Source organism: Chiloscyllium plagiosum, unplaced genomic scaffold, assembly GCF_037043375.1.
Source record: "Chiloscyllium plagiosum isolate Xiang-an unplaced genomic scaffold, Cpla_swu_hap1 HiC_scaffold_49, whole genome shotgun sequence".
Classification (NCBI taxonomy): Eukaryota; Metazoa; Chordata; class Chondrichthyes; order Orectolobiformes; family Hemiscylliidae; genus Chiloscyllium; species Chiloscyllium plagiosum.
In genome coordinates, this window is record NW_028270187.1 from 4,772,602 (window position 1) to 4,784,509 (window position 11,908).

General features: G+C 45.9%; 1 protein-coding gene across 1 annotated transcript; it reads right to left on the minus strand.

Moving 5' to 3' along the window:
• Nucleotides 1-155: 155 nt before the first annotated feature.
• On the minus strand, nucleotides 156-955 carry LOC122544538 (histone H1-like). The gene has a single exon (XM_087984658.1). The coding sequence runs from the start codon at nucleotides 901-903 to the stop codon at nucleotides 193-195; it is 711 nt and encodes a 236-aa protein (XP_087840784.1). The 5' UTR covers nucleotides 904-955; the 3' UTR covers nucleotides 156-192.
• Nucleotides 956-11,908: the final 10,953 nt, after the last annotated feature.

Consider the following 11,908-nt stretch of genomic DNA (forward strand, 5'->3'; position numbering starts at 1 on the left):
CACAGGTCTCCGCTCTCGTAAAACATGGCATGTGTGTATTTGAGTTAATCAGATCAATTAATATCTAACGAAGGTCTGTGCTCGGTGCCGGGACGGGTAACATTGGAACCGGGCTCAGCTCTTTCCCGAGAGATGTGGGTGGCTCTGATAAGAGCCTTTGGGTTCAGATGGTTACATGTTACACCGACTGGTTCACTTCTTTGCTGCTGTCTTGGTCACTTTCGCTTTGGGCTTGGCCTTGCCTTTAGTCGGTTTGCTGAGGGATTTGGGGGCTTTAGGGCCCTTGGCCTTTTTCACCTTCTTCACGGGAGTCCGTTTCTTTGGCGCTGCTTTGCTCACCGCTTTCTTTGGCGGTGCCGGCTTCTTACCGCTCGCTTTCTTGGCTGGGGATTTCTTGGCTGTCGCTTTCTTGGCTGGGGATTTCTTGGCTATCGCTTTCTTGGCTGGGGATTTCTTGACTGTCGCTTTCTTGGCCTGGGATTTCTTGACTGTCACCTTCTTGGCCGGTGATTTCTTCACGGCCAGTTTCTTGGCGGCCGCTGATGTTCCCGCCTTCTTTCCCGCTTTTGCCATGACTGGATTCTTTGGGAGTTTGAAGGAGCCGGAGACGCCATGGCCCTTGACCAGAACAAGGGAGCCGTTCGCCAGGCACCTCCTGATACTCATCTTGATCTGTGCCTTTCGCTTTCCCACATCGATCCCGCTTCTCTCCAGCCCCTTCTTTACAGCGGACAGTGACGCCCCTTTGCGATCCTTGATATCCCCGACAACCTTCAGAATCAGCTCTCCCAATCCGGGACCGGGTGTTTTTTTCCTGGGAGCCGCCGCCTTCTTCTTGGGAGCCTTTTCTTTGATGGGAGCGGAGGCTGGAGGAGCCGTTTCGGCGGCTGCACTGTCGCTCATGTTGAGAACTCTGCGCTGAATCTCTCTCTGAGTCAGTCTGAACTGGGTCAGCAATGAAGCTGCTGGGGGCGGCACTGAGCAACTTCAAGGCAGCGAGCGGACGGCGCAGGGACAACCCGCCGTCAGCTCCCTGCTCCTGCTGCCTCTCTGTGTTTCTCTAACGGCCTAAACTCTCCGATTCCTCTGAAATTCCGCATCTCCAGTGAACCAGGCTCGATTGCACCTGATCCAGACAAGGGAAGGGTTGCGACTGAAGTGTTTTCACTCGAATAGATGGCTCCGCTGTCGAGTTAAACGCATTTTGCTGCCGCACAGATCGAGCTCTTTGAGCTGAGCGCTGACATTGTCGGTACTTTTAGACTGAAATCTTGAAATCAACAAATACATTGTCTTAAATTCTACCTTTGGGGTCGTGTGGGGGAGCCGGGGAATAGGTTGAATTGAAAATGTTTTTGATTTTCACCAGAGAAACCCAGAAATATCATAATATTCGCGGACACACAAACACAGTTACGTTCGACTAACCGTCCGCCCTTTTCTGACAGCCTCTCTGACACAATATTCACATTCACACAGTCACACGCCAGAAATATCACCAAATGTAAGTGTGGAAGGATAGAATGTCTCCTTTCAGCCTTTGCTGCGGTGTCCAGGGAGTTAGTTGTAGTTTTTTCTCCTCAGTAACTGTTACACTCTAACCAGCTCCATTGCTTACATCCTCAAAGATGGCCAGTCGGCTTGTCAAGCTTAGAAGACAGAACAGGATGCACTGGAACAGGACCTTCATGTCCACGCTGATTCTAGCAGATCCTGAATACTGTTTTGTCAAATGCTTCGCAATTGAAGCTTTCATTTTGATTTTTTCCCTGCAGGCTGACTGGTCTATAGTTCACAATTTTATATCTATCTCCCTTTTCCATTGGATTGCTTACACTACCTAGCCCCCAATCTGTTTAAATTATTGCAGAGCTTATAGAATCTTGGAACATGACCATCACTGAACCCACTATTACTCAGCCCACTACATTAAATACTCTGGGATGTAGATGATCAAGGACTGGTGTTTCACAACCTTCAATCCTGTCCAATGTCCCAACATCATTTCCCAAATAATACTGATTTGGTTCAGTTCTTCCCTCTCACTAAACTCTTCAATATCACTACTTTGTTAGTTGCGTTAACATTTGTGGACAGAGAACAATAGTATGTTAATGATTTTTGAGACATTTTTGTTACCCATTTTGAACTCCCTTCTTTAATGTTGTAAGTGGCATATGGTCCTCTTTGCCAACCTATTAATGTTCATTTCTCTCTTTACACATTTATTATTGTTTTAGCAGTTTTTTTCGAATGGTTTCCACAACATTACTCTTTTTTTTTCATTTGTTCTTTGTTAGTTAAATCCCTTTTTGCAATCATTTGCTGAATTTGGATCTGTTTGCAGCTTTCCTGTCTTGCTATATTTCTTCCCAAATTGTAGGCCTTTTCTTTGGACCAAAAACTATCTTAAATAGTCGTTTCAAGTTTCACACCATTCTTTTTATAGTCGAGAGATCAGAATTGCACATAATATTCCAAAAGTGGCATTACCAATGTTCTGTACACCCATAACATGTTCTCCTAAGTCACATAAGCAGAGCTCTAACCAGTAAAGGAAAATAGATCAAATGCATTCTTTGCTATCCTATCCAACTATAACTCCACGTTCAAGCAATAACGAACCTGCATTCCAACCTGCAACACTCCACAGGACCTTAATATTAAGTGTGTAAGTTCTGCCCTGATTTGCCTTTCCAAATTGCAGCACCTCATATCGATTTAAATTGAACTCAATATGCCACCCCTGGGTCCAGTGGCCCATCTGATCGAGATCCTGCTGTATTCTGTAGTAGCCTTCTTTGCAATTTAGTACACCTATAATTTTTGTGTAATCTGCAAACTTACTAACAATAACTGCAACCTCACATTGAAATCATTCATAATAATGTGGAGGTGCAGGTGCTGTACTAGGGTGTGCAAAGTTAAAAATGACACAACACCCAGGTTATACTCCAACAGGTTTATTTGGAAGGACAAGCTTTCTAAATACAGACACCTGATGGAGGAGCAGCACTCTGAAAGTTTGTACTTCTAAATAAACCTTTTGGAATAAACCTGTTCATGTTCTGTCATTTTTTAACTAAAATAATTTATATAAATGATGAAAAGCAGTGGACTCAGCAGTGATCCTTGTAGCACATCACTTGTCACAGGCCTGAAAAGCATCCCTCCTCCACCACCACCCTCTGTCTTCTACCTTCAAACAAGTTCTGTATCCAAATGGCTAGTACTCTTTGTATTCCATGTGATCCAATCTTGCTAACCAATTTCCCATGGGGAACCTTGTCAAACGCCTTACTGAACGCCATACAGATCACATCCACCACTTTGCCCTCATCAGTCCTCTTCCATACAAATTAAAAAAAAACTCAGTCAAGTTAGTGATACATGACTTCCCAAGCAGAAAGCCATGCTGACTACCCCTAATCAATCCTGGCCTTTCAAAAGATGTAATCCTGTCTCTCACAATCCCCTCAACTGTTTGCCTACTGTTGATGTTATGCTCACTGTTCAATAGTTCCCTGGCTTTTCCTTACCACCTTTCCTAAATAGTGGTACCATGGTAGCCAGCCTCCAGTCTTTCTGCACTTCACCTGTGACTATTGATGATACAAATATCTCAGCAAGGGGCCCAACAATCACTTCCCTAGCTTATCACCATGTTTCAGGTCCACCTGATCAGGTGCTCATGCTTTATCCACCTTTTCTGTTTAAAATCATCCAGCAGCACCTCCTCTGTATTATGGACATTTTTTAAGATGTCACTATCTGTTTCCCCATGTTCTATATCTTCCATTTCCTTCTCCTCAGTAAGCACTTGCTTAGTATCTCCCACATTTCCTGTTGTTGCACACATAGGCTGCCTTGCTACTCTTTGGTGGGCCCACTTCTTTCCCTGGTTACCCTATTGACCTTCATGTATTTGTAAAATCTATTTGAATTCTCATTAACACTGTTTGCCAAAGGTATGTTATGTCCCTTTTTTGCACTCCTCATTTCCTTCTCAAATATATCCCTACTGCCTTTATACTCTTGGAAGGATTCACTCAATCTCTGCTGTATGTAACTAACATTTGCTTCCTTCTTATTTGGACCAAAACCTCAAATTCTTTTCTCATCCAGCATTTCCTACACCAACCAGTCATGCCTTTCACCCGAACTGAAACATACTGTCTCTGTACCCTCATTTTCTCATTTTTGAAGGCTTTCCATTTTTCAGCCATCACTTTGCCTGTGAACATCTGCCCTCAGTCAACTTTTGAAAGTTTTTGCACAATACTCTCAAAATTGGCCTTCCTCCAAATTAGAAATTTAACTTTTAGATCTGGTCTATCCTTTTCCATCAGAGTTTTAAAACTAATAAAATTATGGTCATTGGTCCCAAAGTGCTCCCCCACTGACACATCATTATATCACAAGAGTAGGTCAAGATTTGCACCTTGTCTAGAATTCATATACTGAATCAGAAATTTGTCTTGTACACGTTTAGGAAATTCCTTTCTGTCTAAACCATTAACAATGTGGCAGCCATAATCTATGTTTGGAATGTTAAAATCCCTCACCATAACCACACCATTATTCCTGCAGGTCTAAGATCTCCTGACAAATTTGTTTCTCGATTTCCTGCCGACTGTTAGGGTGTCTACAGTCCAATCCCAATAAGGTGATCAAACCTTTTCTTATTTCTCAGTTTCATCCAAAAAATTTCCATGGATATAAGTCCAGGAATATCCTCCCTCCGTAAAGGTGTGATCTCTCTTACCAAACATGTCACTCCCCATTTTCTCTTGCTGACCCCTCTCCCCATCCTTCCTATAACTTTTGATTCCTGGAACATTAAGCTGTCTGTTGTGTCATCCCCAAACCATGTCTCTGTAATTGCTATGATATCCCAATTCCAATCCCAGTTTCCTAACCATGTCCTGAGTTCATCCTCCTTCTCTGTTAGGCGTCTTGCATTGAAATAAATGCAGTTTTAGTTATCAATCCAACCACATTCTTTGCTACGTTCCTGTCTGCTCTGGGGTTTGACTTACCGACTCACCAGCCTCAGATTGATATCTTTGTTCACTATCTCCCCGGTTCCCACTGACCTCACCCCACGCCTTCCTAGTTTAACCCGTCCCCAGTAGCTCCCTTCCAATTCAAGCGTATTCCATCCTTTTTCGACAAGTCACGTCTTCCCCAGAAGAGAGTCCAATTATCCAAAAATTTGAACACCTCTCCCCTGCACCAGTTCCTGAGTTGGGCATTCCTCTGCTCGATCTTCCTGAAGGGCTTTTGCCCGAAACGTCGATTTTGCCTGTCCTCGGATTTTGCCTGTCCTCGGATGCTGCCTGAATTGCTGTGCTCTTCCAGCACCACTAATCCAGAATCTGGTTTCCAGCATCTACAGTCATTGTTTTTACCCACCATCCTATTCCTACCACCAGTCGCTCGTAGCAGCGGGAGTAATCTATATATTTCTACTGGAGAGGACCTCCTTTCTAAATTCTTGCCTCCCTTCCTTATTCTTCCTTCGAAATCTCATCCCTTTCCCTTCCTGTGTAGTTAGTTCCAATGTGTACGCCCCTTTGTGAATATCCTGCACTCTCTCCGAGATATCCTTGATCCTGACACTAGGGAGACAACACACAATTCTGATTTCACGCTATCGGCCAGAGAGACGTCTGTCTGTGCCGTTGACAAAGAGATTCGAGTTTTGTAATTTGGAAAAGGAGGACCTTCGAAATCGCGACGAGCTCCATCGAAAACGATAAAGGCAGCTGATGTCAGGGAACACCGCCTTGATGTCGGACAAGTTTCCCTCTGAGGCACTCACCATGCTGACTTGGAAATAAAACCACTTTCTTTCACTGTCACTGGATCAAGACCCTGGAACTGCGTATTCATGGCATTGTGGGCAGCACATGGACAACAGCTGTTCCAGAAGGTGGCTCACCACCGCCTTCTCAAAGGGATGGAGAATAAATGGTAGGCTCAGCCAGCGACATCCACGTTCCAGGAGTGAATAAACAAAAACAGCTGGGGTCTCTCGTTGTGGCATACAACACATTACAAGGTTTCTGTCTGCAGCATACCGGACACTAAAATCTGTCATCCACGACAAACTAAATCGAGTCCCAGAGATGTTGTTGCACACCTGGTCTGACTTTTCCACGGGCCTCCTGACTCAGAAATAAGCACCGACACTGTGATTCAAGACTCTCTCCATCAGCTATTTTCTGCCTTCGTAAGAATTGTCCACTTATTCCATCTCTCTGTATGTTACTTTGGGCAAGGAGTTAATATTTGTGGATATGGGGTCAGCAGGATTAAATACCACAGTTAACATTCGATCAGATGTGATGTTATCGAAAGGGAGAGCACAGAGAATGGGCCGAGTGGCCTCCAGTTTCCCCGCCCCCTGATCAGATTGTGAGAGAGCCGGAGGGAGGAGTTATTAACATGACCCGGGAATGAGCTGCATTGAAGCTTCATAAAGGGACAATGTCCCAGCTTGAAACGTTCTCTGCCCTTTCCCCCACAGCCCCAGTTCCTTTGGTCAAACTGGGAGAAAAGGGAATTGGGGAAATGACCAATTGATATTTGTTTTTTCGGGGAGTTTTTGGGAAAACATCGCATGCGCAATGCCTCATCGCACGCTCGCCTCCCCCAACACTGACTGTTCCTGACCAGAGGAGCGCATGCGTGAGGCCCTCCCCCAGCGCTGCCTTTGAGGAGCATTTACTCAGTGAGTGCAAGAGGTTTGTTTGAAACAGACCGCAATGGAGAGATCAGCGCCCAGGGAAGCGAGGGAACAGCAGGCTCCTTCCAGCAGCACATCGGGATGGGAGCCTGGGACAGGGAGGGGGCTCCGAGACCGGGATTGATTCGGGGTGAGTTCAGGGAGAACCGGGGGCTGTTTGTAAGCGGAGAAAGTGAGGGCTGCAGATGCTGGAGATCAGAGCAGAAAATGTGTTGCTGGAAAAGCGCAGGTCAGGCAGCATCCAAGGAACAGGAGAATCGACGTTTCGGGCATAAGCCCTTCTTCAGGAATGAGGAAAGTGTGTCCAGCAGGCTAAGATAAAAGGTAGGGAGGAGGAACCTGGGGGAGGGGCGCTGGAGATGCGATAGGTGGAAGGAGGTCAAGCTGAGGGTGATAGGCCACAGTGGGGTGGGGGCGGAGAGGTCAGGAAGAAGATTGCAGGTTAGGAAGGTGGTGCTGAGTTTGAGGGATTTGACTGAGACAAGGTGGGGGGAGGGGAAATGAGGAAACTGGAGAAGTCTGAGTTCATCCCCTGTGGTTGGAGGGTTCCGAGGCGGAAGAGGAGGTGCTCTTCTCCAACCGTCGCGTTGCTATAGTCTGGCGATGGAGGAGCCCAAGGACCTGCATGTCCTTGGTGGAGTTGGGAGGGGGAGTTGAAGTGTTGAGCCACGGGGTGGTTGGGTTAGTTGGTCCGGGTGTCCCAGAGGTGTTCTCTGAAACGTTCCGCAAATAGGCGGCCTGTCTCCCCAATATAGAGGAGGCCACATCGGGTGCAGCGGATGCAATAGATGATGTGTGTGGAGGTGCAGGTGAATTTGTGGCGGATATGGAAGTATCCCTTGGGGCCTTGGAGGGAAGTAAGGGGGAGGTGTGGGCGCAAGTTTTGCATTTCTTGCGGTTGCAGGGGAAGGTGCCGGGAGTGGAGGTTGGGTTGGTGGGGGGTGTGGACCTGACGAGGGAGTCACGGAAGGAGTGGTCTTTTCGGAACGCTGATAGGGGAGGGGAGGGAAATATATCCCTGGTGATGGGGTCAGTTTGGAGGTGGCGGAAATGACGGCGGATGATACGCTGTATATGGAGGTTGGTGGGGTGGGAGGTGAGGACCAGTGTGGTTCTGTCTTGGTGGCAGTTGGAAGGGCGGGGCTCTAGGGTAGAGGAGCGGGAAATGGAGGAGATGCGGTGGAGGGCATCGTCGATCACGTCTGGGGGGAAATTGCAGTCTTTGAAGAAGGAGGCCATCTGGGTTGTACGGTATTGGAACTGGTCCTCCTGGGCTCCTCCCACCCTACCCCCTGTAAAAAGGCCATCCCATATTCCCAATTCCTTCATCTCCGCCGCATCTGCTCCCAGGAGCGTTCCGAAAAGACCACTCCTTCCGTGACTCCCTCGTCAGGTCCACACCCCCCACCAACCCAACCTCCACTCCCGGCACCTTCCCCTGCAACCGCAAGAAATGCAAAACTTGCGCCCACACCTCCCCCTTACTTCCCTCCAAGGCCCCAAGGGATACTTCCATATCCGCCACAAATTCACCTGCACCTCCACACACATCATCTATTGCATCCGCTGCACCCGATGTGGCCTCCTCTATATTGGGGAGACAGGCCGCCTATTTGCGGAACGTTTCAGAGAACACCTCTGGGACACCCGGACCAACCAACCCAACCACCCCGTGGCTCAACACTTCAACTCCCCCTCCCACTCCACCATCGCCAGACCATAGCAACACGACGGTTGGAGGAAGAGCGCCTCATCTTTTGCCTAGGAGCCCTCCAACTACAGGGGATGAACTCAGACTTCTCCAGTTTCCTCATTTCGCCTCCCCACACCTTGTCTCAGTCAAATTCCTCAAACTCAGCACTGCCTTCCTAACCTGCAATCTTCTTCCTGACCTCTCCGCCCCCACCCCACTCCGGCCTATCACCCTCACCTTAACCTCCTTCCACCTATCGCATCTCCAGCGCCCCTCCCACAGGTCCCTCCTCCCTACCTTTTATCTTAGCCTGCTGGACACACTTTCCTCATTCCTGAAGAAGGGCTTATGCCCGAAACGTCGATTCTCCTGTTCCTTGGATGCTGCCTGACCTGCTGCGCTTTTCCAGCAACACATTTTCAGCTGTTTGTAAGCGGCCGAGTAGAGCAGGAACTGGTCCCGGAACTTGGAGTGAGCGGGCTGGGGGGAAGAGAGATGCCTTTCTCGGGCTGTGTGTGGGCCTGCTGAGGGAGACAGAGCGGGAAGAAGCTGCTGTGGGACATTCTTGTCTTTCTTAATCCCCTAAACACTGATGGGAGTTCTGTTTGGCTTCTGTTTCACGCTGTTTATTGCAAATAGACTTTGAAATAAAGGACAGTAGAAACAAATGTGATAATCGTGTGTAGGATAAATATAGCAGGCACCGGATAAATGTCTCCAAGTATGTGAAATCGTGCCCACTATTTGTTTTTCAACAGTTAATGTATTGGGAGCTGGACATTGAACTGTGTAATCATTCCATTTGTGGAGATGTCCATATTTTGGTGAGTTTATTTTATCTAAGTGAAATGTTTCAGAATTGGGGAAACAGAAAAAGACTGGAAGGAGCTCAGGGCTCGAGTGGTACCAGGATCTGCACTGTTCACCTTGCCCTGTTCAAAAACAAAGAATTATAATGATCATGACCTGAATGTTGCATTGATCATTTGATGTCTTCCTACTCAGCTGCTAGTGATGTACCGGAGCTCTCTCTTTTGTCTTTCTCCAGGCAAATATTTGATGGACCAATCCAAGTAGATATTAAGTGCAGATATGAGCAGGACAAAATTATTCTTTTGATAAACAGTTGTCCTCTACAAAGACAATAATCAAACAATGTAAATTTCAAATGAACTTCTTGATCAAGCCTTATCTACAGAGGATGCTTCGAGAGAGGATGCTTAATGCTCATTCGTATATGTACGTACACATCTGTGTCTGTCTCTGTCTCTCTCATTCTCACTCTCAGCCTAGTGTTGATGAAAACACACTTCATGCACGCTCCCATTCTGGTTGAGGGCCTCAGTAATGCAGAAGCATTTCCATACTTTTTTAATGTATGAAACACTGATTGATAAGACCTTAGAACCACCTCATAAAGTGTATCAGAATTGGAATCACACAGAGACATACAGACAATGTTGGTGTGGTCTCAACCAGTACCAATCTTTAAAGTGATACAGATTGGCAGCACAACAGAAAACTCATTCTCACTCAGCCAGTTAATGGTAAAAGGGAAAACAAAATGCAATTTAGATCCACAACTACTTCCAGATATGTAGTCATAAATTGACTGACCACATTATTAGTCGCTTCAGAATATGTTAGTATTAGATGTTACATTATTGCAGTGCCCAGCAGCAACTGCCAAATACTACTGCACACACAAAATATAAAAAGAAAACTGAGATTGAATACAATAAAATTCAGATACTTGGCAAAGATAAATATTGAACCAACATTAACTCCTCAATCACACAGGTTTATCAAATATTGAACGGGTTTATCTTACACTCTGCTGAAAAAATACAACTGAACATAGAGAATGGCATCCATATACTCGACTTGTCACTGTTGCACACAGAGCAAAACTGGCACTCTAGGTATTCAAAGGCCAATAACTGCAGAACTAATCTCAAATTTGCATTTACACCGAGACACTGACAGTGAGTGAATGAAGATTAGAATCCCAACAATTAGTGGAAACTAGTATGGAGAACAGAATAAGAATAGAATGTTCCAGTGCAGACACAACAGGCTGAATGGCTGCATCACATCTGTGACTGAGTCATAAATCACAAAATGCATAAGAGATTAAGGCCCAATCTCAACACCCTAAACACTATTATTAGATTAAATCACAGTCACAGAATTTTATTTTCTAATTCATTCATGGGATTGGGGCATCACTGACTCGGCCAGCATTTATTGTCCATCCCTAACTACCCTTGCAGCCACATTGATGTGGGTCTGACAAGGGGAGGATGTCAGTTTCCTTCATTCAAGGACATTTCTGAACCAGATGTGTTTTTCTGGCAATCAACAACAGATTCATGGACATCATTAGACTCTTAGAATATTATTGGCTGCCAGAGAATTGAGCAATTTTGATATATAAGAGTTGAAAGTGACGGGAACTCATTGAGAACTTCACTCTCAGTCACACAGCAGAAACTGGCATGTATAGATGAATTCCTAAATTCACACATGGACAGCAGAAATTGACATGTATACATCAAAGCAGATGAACCAATGGCACAGATCATCGTGAATGATTATGATGTGGTAGGCATCACAGAGACGTGGTTACGGGGGGGGGGGCGCAGGACTGGCAGTTAAACATCCAAGGGTTTTCAACTTATCGAAAAGACAGAGAGGTGGGCAGAGGGGGCTGGGTTGCCTTGTTAGTTAAGAACAAAATTAAATCTATGGCACTGAATGACATAGCGTCGGATGATGTGGAGTCTGTGTGGGTGGAATTGAGGAACCACAAAGGCAAAAAAACCATAGTGGGAGTTATGTACAGACCTCCTAACAGTGGTCAGGACCAGGGGCGCAACATGCACCGGGAAATAGAGAAGGCATGTCAGAAAGGCAAGGTCACGGTGATCATGGGAGACTTCAATATGCAGGTGGACTGGGTAAATAATGTTGCCAATGGATCCAAAGAAAGGGAATTCATGGAATGCTTACAGGATGGCTTTTTGGAACAGCTTGTCATTGAGCCCACAAGGGAGCATGCTATTCTGGACCTAGTGCTATGTAATGATTTTATGAAAAATCTTAAGGTAAGGGAATCTTAGGAAGCAGCGATCATAATATAGTAGAGTTCAGTCTGCAGTTTGAAAGAGAGAAGGCAAAATCGGATGTAATGGTGTTACAGTTAAATAAAGGTAATTATGAGGGCATGAGAGGAACTGACAAAAATAGACTGGAAGCAGAGCCTAGCAGGGAAGACAGTAGAGCAAAAATGGCAGGAGTTTGTGGGTAAAATTGAGGACACTGTACAGAGGTTCATCCCCAAGAAGAGAAAGATTATCTGGGGAGAGATTAGACAGCCATGGCTGACAAAGGAAGTCAGGAAATCTATCAAAGAAAAAGAGAGATCCTATAAAGTGGCCAAGAGCACTGGGAAATCAGAAGAT

Bases quoted from the DNA above. Each gene is read 5' to 3' on its own strand.
- LOC122544538 (XM_087984658.1), bottom strand. From the start codon at position 903: ATGAGCGACAGTGCAGCCGCCGAAACGGCTCCTCCAGCCTCCGCTCCC.